The 15,087-nt window shown below is 35.6% G+C and overlaps 1 protein-coding gene across 6 annotated transcripts in view; it reads left to right on the top strand.

The window, feature by feature from the left end:
* IMMP2L (inner mitochondrial membrane peptidase subunit 2) overlaps positions 1-15,087 on the top strand; it is a 466,489-nt gene that overhangs the window by 137,113 nt on the left and 314,289 nt on the right. The window contains exon 4 of one of the 6 annotated variants that reach the window (XM_075059113.1): positions 14,533-14,567. The exons of the other annotated variants lie outside the window; for them this stretch is intronic. Within the exon in view, the coding sequence (XP_074915214.1) occupies positions 14,533-14,557 (25 nt within the window). The 3' untranslated portion in view covers positions 14,558-14,567. Of the gene's footprint in view, positions 1-14,532; positions 14,568-15,087 lie in introns of those variants that run through there. 6 annotated transcript variants of the gene reach the window in all.

Raw genomic sequence — 15,087 nt, 5'->3', positions numbered from 1 at the left:
TTTGGCTTACTTTTTTTTTTCTTCATCTAGAGCTCTTACAGTTGAGCACGTGTGGTTTCTGTTTCTAACAGAAAGTATTATATCATGTGAATGTCATGCATGCACAATTAGTTGAATTCATGTCTTTTCATGACATTATTCAAGTCATTCTTAAACAGAAAACAACAGAAGAAAAAATATTTTATATTTGTGCCTGTACTCACATGGATTTCTGAATTTATTATTTTATTTTTTTAAACTTTAGGATTTAAACTGAAATAAGAGAATGATATTGCTTACTGGAGCAGTTATTGCAGGAGTAATATGTACTCAGATACAAAGATAACAAAATGTCTACATCTTGAAGAATTTTTTCTCTTTATGAATGATTATTTTGGAAGAATATATCTTTTATATGGAAATATCTTTTAAGAGTTCCAATTCCAGATTTTTATCGTGAGTTTTCACAGACATTTTTCCTTTTTAATAACTTAGTTTCCTTTTTGCATGTTGGGAAGCATAACATGAATTTAGAGTATACATTTAAAGATAGAAAAAACACAAGAAACTTCTTGACTGTGTTGTTATCACTTTTAGTTTTAAAGAACAGGAATGAACTCCTTTCTAGGATTTACAATTAGGTTGAGTCTTCTCTGCTGAGTGGGTGTTATTAGTATTTTTAACAGCCTCAACAGTTACTAGAGAAGAGGTTTTAATGCCATAGAACAGTGATTGCTTGTTAGACTCCTACAGTTACTATGAAACAAGCTGTAAAACGGTCTGGAGTACTTAAAAAAATTACAAGTGCATAGGTAGGCATTAACATTTCTTTGCCTGCAGTCTTTCTGGTTTTGATAGAATTAACATTCTGATTTTTAATGTCTAAATTATGCCAATGAAGCATGTGATGGTAATGTAGTACAAGGCAACATCTTATTGGGACCATTCTCTAGCATTTGAGTTTCTGAAAATTAATTTTGGCTGAGTACTCCTTTATGAAGTGTATGTCTCCTGTCTCGCCATGCTGCTTGTCACTGCGTGAGGAGGTGCTGCTGCAGGTTTGCCACCTTCTGCTGTAACTTACTGTCTTCAAGGCAATACCAGTTGGCTATTGGGTTAACTTTGAAAGTTCTTCCTGTTCTCCCTCAACACCCATGTAAGGGTCAAATACATTTGGCTTGATAATAAATGTGATTGTACTGCTTAAAGACAGAAGCAACTGTGCTTCAGTGGCTATATAGGAAGCCTGGGATACAAACGCAAGTGAAGCATATAAAGTAGTTGGTGTGAATAATCTCCAAGTAACTTGAAATACTCAGTTTTCAAAGGTCAAACCTTTAATATGTTACCACCTTCAATTAACGTAGTTCGGGTACATACTGGTGGGTTGAAACAGCTGGTAACACAGCATGCTATTGTTTTCAAAGATAAAATATAGCATTTCATGGTTCTTTAAGTATTGAGTGAATCCACTGGTCCTTCATGGGTATTTTCTTTTGCAGTGCACACTAGGAGAAACACTGGTCTGTGTATCTGAAGAGACAAGTAAGATGTATGTTTCAGATTTTCAGGATTCTGCTGGAAATCAATTGCTGCTGATTTTTATCTGTCAGCTTGCCCTTGGCTCTCTCAAGGAGGTCCCAAATGATCCATCAGGACAATCCATCAGGAGAGTGGTGGTGGTTGTCGTTGTTAACCTGTGGTGCGCTGGAGACACAAATAGCCCACAGCTTGTAGATAGTGAGGGAGATAAGGACAACCTCCACTTCATGACATGTAAAGCTTCCAGAAACGCGTACAGCCTGGAAAAAAGCTGTCAGTTAGTTGGGACTACTTTGACTAATAGTAGGTAGTGGGGTAGTTGGATGATTCATATGGATTTAATGAAAATGGAGCAAATCACTGAAGTACAATGGCAGGTTCATATGAAAATCTTAACACTGAAAATTGTTAAAGGAGGAAAATTGGTAAAAATATTAAAAGAACCCCAAGTCAACCATTTGTTTTGCAGTTTAATGAGTTGTAGGTTTATGCTGTGACCTCAAACGTTGCTTGAACTTGGTCAGAGAGTGCATCTCCAGTGTAATTCCTAACAAATGCTAAACGTAAGCATGTGAGGAATCCCATTAAAAGCAAACACTACTGCATTGATTAAAGATGAAAGGAGGCCGCTTCAGCGCTCCGAAGAGCCCCATGGGGCTGGGCGAGTTGCTAGCCACGAGGCACAAGGCTGAGCTGCAGCCAGCCCCCGGCAAGGGCAGACAAGGGGGGATCCCCCAAGGCTTCCCGCAAGTGGGGGACCCTCGGTGACACAGCTGCACTCCGTCCGAGCTGGCCATGTCCATGGACGTGCTTCTGGGCAGCCAAACCCGTACGAGGGGGAAAGCGTTAGCAGAGCCTGTGGGTCGGCTCGAGGCCCCGATGCTTGGTTTTGCTTTTTAACAACAATAGTGTTTTTAATTAGTAGCCAAGTAATTCTGATGTATCTGTTTCTTACCCGGGTGAATATGTATTTGTGACCAAAGTAGTCTAAGAAAACCATCCAGGTTTGCTTTGTAAAGAGGAAGGGCTCACCCAAAGGGCAACTGGTCCCATCCTCGAACAGGTATCTGAGGCAGGTGGCTTTAAACCCCCTCCAATGCCTGTCTTTCTGAGTTCAATTAATCAAGAGGAAAGCCACGCTTAGCTGTAAAAAGAGCTAGCTTTCAGTCACTGGAAGCTCTTCAGTCCGGGCAAACTCATGATAAACTACAACCTTTGTGTTCTCTCCAGCTGTTTCAGTTACTTGTATTTGAGCTTTAGCAACAAAATAATCTCTTAAGCATGCATTGCATGGACATTGTACCATTAGTTTTAAAAAAATAATTCAGGACATTATTTTTCTGTATTCATGTATATTTTAAATACATGTAATAAAAGAATTTTATAAGATATTTTTTAATCTTCAGTATACATTCTGACTTTATATATACTACAGCTACCTGGAAAATTAAATGAAAATAGGCACATCTAATATTGCATCCACATCTCATAGAGCCAAAAAAGGACTTTTATTTTCTTTCCTGTTCCAGGCACCTTGGCCATCCAAGCTCGACAGTTTTCAGGCATTTGTGTGTAGCAGATTTTAACTCCAAAATGAAGTTATTTAATTAGATATTTGTCCTCATTCATGGGTTGAGATGTGTATTGGAAGTCTAGCTGAGTAGAGATACAGTGTTTTGTAAAATTGTTGTAAGATGGTGAAGAAAAACATTTCTATTTTGTTTTCAAAAGGGAGTTAGTTTTCAAGTTCTGATATCTATACACATGTTGATGGAAGAATCACCCCTCTATTGTTTCTCAGAATTTAGGAAATACAGTAAAGCCTATAAGCCTTCCAGACACAGCCTCAACAAATCTGTGTTTCTCTCATGAGGAAGAAGTTTATTTTCATGAAGTACTTTGACAGGTATATGGATTGCATGTAAATGGATGTACATATAAGCTTTTCTGTCTCTGCTGGGTAATTAAAGCATAAGACAAAATATTGGATTTTAAAAAATTCTTTGCTAAAATAGCAAAGTGACAGAACATTGACAAATGTTTTCTTTTGGACATTTATTTCATTAAAGAGATGAAACTATGGCGACCAAAACTTTAAGAATACTTGGTTTGCTTACATAGCTGAAGGAAATATCACCTGAATATAGTTAAAAGTAAAAAAAAAATAAAATAAAAAAAAATCAGCTGCAGGTGCTGGTATATGATTTTGATCATTGTTTTGCTTTACAAATCTTTTAGAATGAAATTGAATTGGATATGAATTATTTCTCTCCTCTTTTTTTCCTAGCAATATTGTCTACACCCTGAGCTCTTGAACACAATGCGGTTTATTATTGATTTTATTTTGTTATTCTGTTTGAAAATCCAGAGAGGGAACATGTCAACAACATGTTCCTGCTACATCCAAACTACTTCTTTTAAGATACTGTCAAATTGAATCAAGAGAAGACTTGTACGTTCATGGAATAGATCCAGATCAGTTTTTCTGGTGCTATGGTAAATTGGTGAGGAAATGTTTTCATCGATCTAATACTTTGAAATGCTGTGCACGTTCGTCCATCTTACTGCTCTAACTCAATACAGAAATTACATAATTATCGTGCAAAATTACATTTAATAAGTAACTTTTTTAGTTTTGACTTTCTTTACTTGCTTCTCAAATGCAATTTCTGTACACCTGTTTATCAATGTTATAAAGGCTTGATATAAATAATAGCAGCAGAAGATTGGTCTCTATTAAGTAAAAAATATATTTTTCTCTGCAAAAATAACAAACCAGAAAACTGCATTACTTGATGGACTCCATATGTACTTTCAAATTTCTTACTGAAGTGGTTGGGTATCAGAAGTTTAAATTAAGCATTCTGAAGTTGAATGATCTCTCTTCTGAGTAACTTTTTTCTGATAGGCCATTTTTTTTTTAATTTGAGGTGTTCTTTGATTACAGTGAAGTGTTCACCTTCCTTTATATAGAATATATGTAATGAATAAAATTGTATTAGGCAGAAAAGGCATTTATAGTAAAGACATTTTAATGGATTTTTTTATGTCACCTGTATTATCAACTGTCTGTCCACAAATCACAATCCTGTCTCTTTTATTTCTAGAGCTGTTATATGTCAGCTAATAAAACTAGGATTATTTTTCTGTCCTCAGAGTTAAATTGCAGGAGGATAGCGGATAAGACATTAATGGGCATTAATTTTTGCTTATGGTCTTCCAAACCTGATAGTGCTGAGATTTTCAGAATGTATCTTTTGGACCAGACTTTTTCTGGGGAGGGCCTTCTAATAGATAGAACAGCCAGCAAGAAAAAGTAGTTACCTAGTTTTGATTACCAGCATGTTGGAGATCTGAGATGTATCTGGTACCCTATGGAGTTCTTAAAACATGCTGTTAGCAATAAGACACAAGAGTGGTAGTTAGAGAAAATGCAGATGAGGCAGTTTGGTTGCAAACGAATGTAATTTCAGAAATCTGAATGAATTCTGTCAAAATTCTAGGAGTGGGGAAGAGATACTCATTAGCAGGATCTTGGTGAAAAGTAAAGAAATAAGAAAAAAAAAAAGCAAATATTTTGTGAGCAAAGTCCGATATAATGAGGGTGATCTGAAAACAAGAAAACATACATCCTAATATATCTGTTATTCAGGAAGATTTGCCTTGTTTTACTGACCTGTTAGGAAGAAAGTATTTTTTAAACCAAAGACAATTCTCATATTTAGATGATGTTTTAATCAAAAATAGTGATAGTGGATCTAATAATTAATCTTAAAACAGAATATTTAAATGATTCTAACATCTACTGGTATCTCAATTCCAGGAGTTTTTAAAATGTATGAAAGAAGTACAAAGATAGAGAGTATTACATTTAATATAGAAAAATGATCATTCTGTGTGAAATTATAGTTTCATAAAGATGTTACTGGATGTAGTCTATAAAACCACAAACTGAGTACTAAAGTACTTATTTGGGTTAATTTGTTTGTGTTACTAATTTGAAACAGGTACCAGGTGCGTGTTAAGCCTTGGTAATCCACGTTACATACCTAAAACGTTAAGTGAAACGAGACTTTGTAAAACTTGCCGTCTTGGGGCGTGTATGTAACAACATGAAGGTCTGATTGCCACACTGATGAATAGATTCCTGTCAGCTTTTCCTGAACCTGCTGAAAGTAGCAGTGTTAATAAAAACATGCTGGCACACGCTTTGTCACTGGCCAGCATCCCCGACACGTACCAAGTCCGCAGCAGGCTGGCTGCTAATGTCTGCTTCTGCATTTTCACTGTTGATACCCCCTCTAGCTAGGTTGTGCTTTCCCATGCCGCAGTCCAACATTCTTTTTGCGGGGGAGACACACCAACTATTCTTAAAAACAGCTAAGAGGCTTTTTCTGTAGTTTTACTGAAAGCCTGGTTTATTAAATGTAAGACAGATGTATATGAAAATCTTAAAGGCTACTCATTAACAGTTGTGTAACTCAGTCATTTGAGAAGTGGCATTATTCCAGGCTTATGGGGAAGGAGCAGGTGTAGACAGTGTAAATGATATAAATCAAAAAGAAAACCAGAGATTTTTATTTTTTTTAATATTTAATTTAAATGGACAAGTTGGTTTATTTCTTTAAGCCTTAGAAAGTCTTGAAAGAAGAACAGACTTAAAATTGCAGCATTCTGCATTCTGACATTTCTGTTCATGCATGTTCTTCAGTGCATAACACTAATTTTATTTTCTTGTAGACCATATAAACTGAGGCATAGCCCCCAGTAGTAAGGCAATGAACGTTTAAAGCATTTATGCATAAAGCTGCCTCAAAGGATAATTAGATGATTATAATGGTACTTGCTTTGAGATAGCTAATTAAAAAAAATCTATTGCTCCCAAGCTTAATTATTTGAGTAATGATAACATATTAGCAACCTCCAAATTTCAGTTACAGCCAGCTACAATTAAAAAAAAAAAAAGCAAGTATGAAATTCGGGATTTCCTCATGACGTCCAACAGGGTGAAGCTTTACTAAATTTCTATTGTAATGGTTTTCTTTGTTATGTACTTTTTCACTCTATAATCTCAGAAATTCCATAACCAGCTAATGAGTGCTTTATAAATGACCCTCTGCTCTCAGGTCATACATGAATGCCAGAGTATTCTGATGTGTTGTATGGAAGCTGCACATGCAGCTGCTCACCATCATTTCGGAGGTGGCAGGCATCGATGCATCACCTTCCATTGCTAACTCCTGTTCCAACTTGTGTAGTTGTCAATGCTGCTCTAATTTATGTCTTTAAGTAGCCGGTCTATTGCCACCTCCGTGTTGCAAAAATAGCGGGATGCGTGCAGTTGTTGAAAACTGCTGTTTCTTTGTGTCATGTCCCCTTTAGATATAACAAAATGAAAAAAAAAAAAGAAATTTTTGTTTAGTTTTTTAAAGCTAAAGCTTAAGCTTTTTGTAAACATTTCTTCAGCTTAGTATAAACACTTTACTGACATCATGTCACTCAGATATACAGGAAAGAGCAAGGGAAAAAATAAATTTTCATGGTTTTTATACCAGAAGACTATACCTGACAGCTTTGACAGCTTTGCCTTCTATAAATTAATTAGTAGAATTTCAGGTTGCCAATGCATTTCAGTCCATTGGTTACTAGGACATGTCTGGTGATGCCAGAATTTCACTACTTTTTAAAGATTTCTCACAATTTTAAAAACAGACTATACAAATACATTGTTCTTTTCCCATTTCCCCTGTAACAAATAAAATCAGAGAGGAACAAAACACATTTTTATGATATCAGAGCACGTCTTCCCTGTCTAGTCCAAAACTCCAGAAAAAAATTAGACAGCACTTCAGAAGCAGTATTTTAAAATTTCTGATGCTTAACTAATTAAGCCACGGTAAAAGAAAAAAAGAACAGAAGAGAAATTCCTTTTTTTCTTCCCCTTGAAATCAGTATCAGTCTCCCAGTTCACTTTATAGAAGAATGTTGATGTCCTATCTTTCCATTTTGTGATCTAAGAAATTGATGGTAAAACTCTCACTGATGTCAGTAAGGGTCATGATATTCATATGTGGGAAATATATTAGCATGCTTTTTCCAGGAAAATTTGAAGAGCAAGAGAAGCACCGAAATTGATGTATAACAGTATATATTACCTAACGCAGTATGATCACTGATAACCACTTTGTAAAGCTTATATTCTTATATTCTCAAAAATGGTGTCAGCTGTATAAGCCTAGAGAAGTGATTAAATCTTTTTTCCTTTTCCTATGATTTTCAAAATCTTATATCGTATGTATTGGTGAAAAGAACTCCATACCTTTATTAAAACCTCAGTATCTGCATTTATATTTATAATATTAGAAACATAACATTGAAACCTGCAAGTTGTGAAGGATAAAAAGTCATGTTTAAATAGAGAAGCTAAATTACTCTTTCCAAGAGCCAATAAAACTGAAAAGCATTCATTATAAAAGTAATAAAAACTTATGAGTCCCATTTTATTAAAACTACTATCCAGTTTCCTGATGGAGCTGGATTACTTAGAGGGTAAACCAGTGACATTTTATGTCTTGCAATGGGGTTTATGTCTAAGGTGAGGTCTCCTGAAATTAGATCGATGGTTTTAATGTGAATCTTAATAGATGGGGTTTTATGTCGTAAGATCATGACTCCCAGTTTAACATGAGCATCTTCTTTTCCTAACATCATTCTGCCTCTGTATTGGCACAGAATTATTTCTGTCTCTTGATTAATGAATGAGAAAGCCCTAGCTTTTTGGAAGTAATGTATTAGCACTTTGTTTACCAAGTCTCTGGGTCACATGTAATGCAGTTCATATTTAATATCCATGTTGCTTCGTAATCCATGCTAGATATTTTCTTGTTTATAATGTATCAGTCTTTCAAAAATTGCCACCAAGGCGAAGTTCAAGTTTAACGTAAGGGATTTTAATATTAACAAAAGTTGTCATTTCCAAATATATTTCTAGTGAAACCATTTTTATATCTATATAACAGATAAATGTCAGGTCAAATTAAAAAAGGTGAAACTGATTGCAAATGTGAAAATATTTTGTGTATATCAAATCCACACCAGTATTTTTTTGTCCATGTTTAATAAGGTGCATTATATCATCACAATAATTGGTAAGTACAGCAGCAGTGTCTGTAGTCATTAATATGACTAGCTGAGCTAATCCATTGAATAGTTTTAGCCCTTTGAGTATCCACATACCTTCACTGAGATATAATGAAGTTATAATGACAGACAAGGAAAGAAAGAAAACAGAGCATAGCGATGGGGAGGAGGAGACTGATTTAGGTGGAACAGAGAATGAAAATGAGTCAACCGCTGTGTACAAACAGCCCTATAGTGGTATGAAAGGAAGAAGAATGAGGTCCAGAGGACATTTTTCTTGGTTGAAAAGACAGAAAAGCACAGAAAGTTAAGAGTAAAAGTATGTATCAGACAACAGTAGTAAAAGTTCTTTTCCATGTCAGTGATTGGACAGATACTGCTTAAGTAGTCAGAAGTCTTCCCTTAATGGCATTCAAACAATATCACTGAAAGCTGCATTTTAAAATATTTTGCTGTATATAGAATGACCAAAGAAAAATGCAAAATGCTTTTTGACCTGCTTGTTTACCACATAACATGAAAAGCAGAAAGGGTCCATTTTTCCAACGAGTAGAACCGCATCACCAGTTGTGATCCATCAGGACCTTATTCTCTGGTTTTGGTACTTATGCCTGTAAAGCTTACAACAAGCACATTCTTTTAAAGACCCTTATTATCTATAAAGAGCAATATCGGAACAAAAATCCAAAGAAAACTGTGTGTCACCAATGGGCAGCAATTACACAGAAACTGGAAGCTTGGACTACTAATTAGCCTATATTGAATTGCTTTGCTGTTCATTATGAAATTCAGCAAATAACTGGATATGTTCTACATGCTGTTTTTGAATAAAATTGCTTTTCTGTCAATTCAACATGATGTAAACAAGCAAACATGAACCACAGAACTATCATTTAAAACCAATTAAATAATGGATTAAATAATGTAAAAGTGCATTTTCATGTGACCAAAGGTGAAGAAAATTTGATCAGAAATTTGGTAAATTGTTGAGTCTATTATCATTAATTACTATAGTACTCATTTTCAGTCATCAGAAGATCTTAGAAACTATCTGCTGTGTCTTGTAACATTTATAGAAACTTGATGTTGTCACAAAATTAGTCTTCAGAATCAGTTGGTTTTCTGTCAGCCCAGTTTGTACAAGATGAGCAGTAGCAGCCGTCAGATGAAATACAGGCAAGGTTCCAAAATGCATCAGATATTCCATAGGTAATAATGGGATTTCACTTCCTCCTGTCTGTATCACTTAAAATCACAGTAAATAAGCTCAGACAGACAGTTGTAATGAAAGCACCTTTGATATGTACATCATAGTAAGTGTAAAGAGTAAAACTCTGAATTATTTGCACAGTTAAGTTTAAAAATCTTCTAATGTACAACGAATAATAAATACTGATTTATTTTAACAAGTACTGGCTAGGAAGATAGCCTCTTTCAGATAAAAGAAAATTTATGTTTAGATCATTTCAGTATGCAAATACTCATGGTTCTTTAAAGAGAAATGAAGTTATCTAAAATTTATCAGCTGTACCTATTGAACCTCAAAAAATTTGTGACTGAAGTGTTGTTTTAGATTTCATTTCCTAATGTGGATCATTAGCTTCTTCAACATTAAATCAGTGATTATTTTTAGTGTTGTTATGTGGAAATTCTCTACTATTTTCATTAGATGATATTTCGAATTTGAGTTACTTCTTATTGGAACACACAGCTTTGTGACTACAGTTAACTTCCTTTAGTAAATTGAGTATGACATTGTAAATTTGTTAAAATATAGTTTATTAGAAGTTAAAAGCAAAATAAGTATCACTTTTAGTTTATCTGTTACTATTTTTATAATATTTCATATATAGATTATTATTGTCATATAAAACTGACAGAAACTCAAGAAAATGAGAAAGATGGCCTCATCACATTGTTTTAAAGTTCTCATATATGTGAGAAAAAACTTGGAAATCATTTTAAGAGTGTTATCTGTGAAGTGAGAAATTTGTGACAATGTTCTCAAGAGATGGATGATTATTGAGGTGATTCAGTACAGAAGTAGCCCTTTCTGAAAATTAAGCATCTTTAAGGTGAGTCAGATTGTACTCTCAAAATTCTGTCCTTCTTGGCTTTTGGATCTGTGCTGCTAAAGGCAGAAAACCAGCATAATTTAAAGAGATGCACACAATTATGTGTTAAAAAGAACGGTGCAGTGACTTGTGGCTTAGTACTTGATTTGTTCTCTCGAGGATGTAAAGGTTAAAACAGATTGGCATGAAGTGAAACAGGAGGCTGAGAGCGATGGATCACATTTAAACATTGTATTGAGCAGTTTGGGCTATGAGGTCTGGAATCAATTGTTGGCTAAGGAACTACAATAAAGATAATGACAGGGCTATGTATAGTATCTACAGCTGTGGAAAATAGTATAAGGAGGAGTAATATAGATAGTAGTGGAGTTTAAAAAGCTAGTACATATTGCACGATGTCAGGAATTCTGCCTGCATCTAAGGGACGAGACCTCCTATGATAATGATAGCAAAGTATGATTCTCAGTGTCTTGCGAGACAGGATGCATGTCCTTTCCTCCAAGCTGCTCTTTCTAGCAATTGATTGTCCATTTCTTAGCCTGTTTTTCTGAATGCTCTAGAAGCAGCACTGCGAGATGCATAGCTTTTCGTGTGGGAAGGCAGAGGGTCTGTGCTCTCTCTTACTCAGCTGCAAACCCTTCATGCCTTTGACAGGCAATGCCCATCAAGGAGTTTGTATCCAAATTCTACCTTTTACACTGTACAACATTTCTTGCCTCCACTTCAACCTTGTGCTTTTCAGGTTCCCTGTAGTACTGAAAGCTGGCAATAAATACGTTCTGGCATGGTCTGGCACTATGTAGGAGCCACACAGTGTTTTCAGGAGCAGGCAGGGGAGCCAGTTAGGCAACAAGATCGAGTTCTCTCTTGTCTTGGCAGCCCAAGACTCTTCCTCTGCCCAAACACTTTGTTTACCTGCGATAAGCAGTGATTCAGGAGACGACTGGCATATTTGCAAACATCTGCAGTATGGAAGCTTGACAAGCGCAGCATAAGTGTGAAAGAAAGCACAAATTTTGGTACATATTTGTACAAATGTAAATCTTTGTACTGTGCCCTTTAATGAAGAGAGTTAACACCTCTATGCAGTGGAAGAACTGTTCAATCATCAAAAAACTGTTGGCATAGAGTATCTGGAGGCTCTTGGAACTCCCTGTGTAGCCCTTATAGCATACAGATCTGGGGTTATTTTCTAAAACCTAGGAGAAGGTTTAAAAAAATGAAAAATGTAATTTATATCAAAATATAGCAATTTCAGATTAGAATAAATTTGCTGAGCCTATCTCATTCTGGGCTAATTTTATTTTTTTATTAGAAAAATTCAAAATGGTTACATTTTTATATTTATAACTGAAATATTTTTGGAATTTCTTTTCTGTGAGAATTTTTATTCTTTCCTGTTTGAATGAAAACAAATTATGAAATGTTAGAAATGTCTTTTCAATAGAAATTCTTTTTTTCTAAAAAATTCTGATAGCAATTTGGAAGTTGATCCTGAGAGATATTTTAGCTTTTATCATCATCTGTGCTATAGTTATCTTTTGTGCTGGGGAAGCCATTTATACAGGCAGCTGTTGCACAATAAAATACGAGGAAGGTTTGTTATTTTAGCTGGTATTTTAGGGTTTTTTGTTGTTATTCTAAAAATTGTCACAAAGTAGCGCTAAAGCCTTGCAATAGACAGAAAATCCTAACATGAAGAATTTGGCTATTAAATACTTTTCTATCCACTTAGATTTGCAGGCTTTTTGTTCAAATAGTAGAGAAATGTATCTCTGGAACTCTCTTAACTGTACAGACTGCTTGCCTTCTCCATTATGCTGCTACTACATTTTATTTTGCTTTCCTTCCCTTCTCCTTTCAACACTGATGTCTTCTACTTTTTCCACTGTAGACTGAGTGCAAGACCTTTGTCTTTGTTGCACTCAGGTGTCTCACAGAGCTAGAAGCCAGGTTTCCTGCAAAGTTATGATATATCCCCTCTGGAGATCTCGGCTTCCTCCCCATTTCCCCACACTACCCTTCCCACTGCCCTATGCTCACTTCTTTCCTCTGCCGTCTCCCACAGCAATAACGCCGTGTCTTCCCCAGGTTGCCACTGCTTGGTCACCCCGCAGTACTTCTAGTTTCCATCTAACGCATCGCGTAATACCCACCACTGTGTTGTGAATTCCCACCTAGGCTTGTGGAAGGGGAGGAACTATGCCACGGCTCTTCCAGCCACAGCACAAGCCATGTGGAACAGAGAATGATTATGGTCAATCTATAGTCTTTTCCCGTGAGGGACATTAATTTAAGTGTCTCCTTTCCCCTGCTGCTGATTTCCCTTACATTTGCAAAAACTTAACACCGTGAAGCTTAATACATTGACACTTCATACTCCTGTGCTAAATTAGGTGAAAATTGTTCAACAAATTAAAAGAAAATTTTCAAAGAGGTGGATCTGTGGAGATAGGCAATGCAATCATATTAGAGTCGATTCCTTTTTTACTTCATGAAGAAAATCCAAGATATAATTATATCACTTTTGGCTCAGGATTCTCCTGACTGAAAATTACTCAAAGCTAGAAAAATTTTCTAGGGTAGTTCAAATACACAGCTACTCTGTTATTATGCTTTTCCCTAAACATACTTTTTTGGCCATTGTCAGACAGGATACTCATTTAGGTGGACTATCCTTGCTTTCTTAAACTAAACTACAAGGAGATTGATAAATCAGAGATTTTTTTTTGTTACAAATTGTAGAGGAGGCCGGTGGACAGATAGGAAAAATGGTGTAATATTGTGGTAAGTTACTGTGTTAGAGCTGGGCCCCAGAGCAGCAGATTTAAAGAATGAGGGAAATACAATGAAAAGAGGGATGGAAACAGAACAGGATGAGTAGATTGTACATAAACTAGTACCAAAACCTACAAATACATACATGACTGGACTCTGAGACTGACCGCAATACTAGGAGGTCTGGCCATCTGACTTGAAAGCCTTCAAAACCGCTTTGTTATTTCACTCTGTTAGAAGCGTTTTAATAACAGTATGAGTGTCTGAGTGGCTGTTTTTGACTTTGGAGCACTCTGTGAACAATAAGCACACTTCACAAAACTCCAGTGTGATAGGTAAATTACTCCCTTTTTCAGCACTTTCTATCATTAATGCAAATTATGGAAAAAACCTATTAGATTATTTGTCCTTCTAGTTTGTGGGGTAGTGTTTTCTGTTATGGGATTTTTTTTTTAGAGCTTTTTTGATCATTGTAGCTCTCAGTCTTTTCACATACTGGCAAAAACATTTATTCTGTCTGCGTGTTCAGTCTATTTTATTTTTTTGACATTACTCTCTCTCTGTTGGGATTCACATGTACGCATATTCTTAGATATCCTTTGTGCCTAAAAATAGTAATACTGCCTGTTCTTAACCTATTTTCCCACATTATGCCCTTGTAGATTCAGATTCACTTTGAAGATTCCTTGAGTATCTAAACTCTTCCTCTAGAGCTAGGAAGTTGACCTGCACCATACTTTGTTCTCCTTCTTCAGTGAACACCAGATATAGCTCACTCCTTATAAGTTTGTAATTTTTAGAGGCTGTATGTTTGCTATGTATTTTTGAGTGGTATGTGTAGACTGTTGTTGCCCCTCTGTTTAGCTTTCAGATGGCATTCATGTTAGTTCTTCTCCATCTCAGTGATATCTTGTCTAGAAAGAGTAATTGTAATCTTAATCATAACTTTTTTAACAATATCTCATTTGAATACAATGGAAATTTGGATGACTATGTATTTTCTTTTCTTGTCATTCAGCATTGATCCATTAAACCAGATATAGACATAATCCCTGCTGGGCAAATTCTGCACAAAGAGAAAATTTAATATAAACGGAAATTCATGCTTCCTGGTAAGTATAGCTGGCATAAGTGTTAGGTATCAGATAAATAAAAAGAGTCTTTTCACATTTATGTCAAGAAGATTTTATGGGTCTATAAAATTATCTTTAGAAATTTTCTAAATCTCTATATAAAGCACACCTCCATAGATTGTGTAAATCTATAAATTATAAATCTACAAAATGTATACAAATATAATACTGAAATGTTAATGTGTCCTGATTTTGGCTGGGATAGAGTTAATTTCTTTCTAGTGGCTGGTATAGTGTTATGGTTTGCGTTCAGTATGAGAAGAATGTTGATAACTCACTGATGTTTTCAGTTGTTGCTAAGTAATGTTTAGATTAAGTCAAGGATTTTTCAGCCTCTGATGCCCAGCCAGCAAGAAGGCTGGAGTGGTACAAGAAATTGGGAGGGGACACAGCCAGGACAGCTGACCCAAACTGGCCAGAGGGGTATTCCAGACCATGTG

This window comes from Buteo buteo, chromosome 28 (assembly GCF_964188355.1).
Source record: "Buteo buteo chromosome 28, bButBut1.hap1.1, whole genome shotgun sequence".
NCBI lineage: Eukaryota > Metazoa > Chordata > Aves > Accipitriformes > Accipitridae > Buteo > Buteo buteo.
The sequence above is the reverse complement of the archived record's forward strand: the minus strand, read 5'-3'. Positions and strand labels throughout refer to the sequence as shown.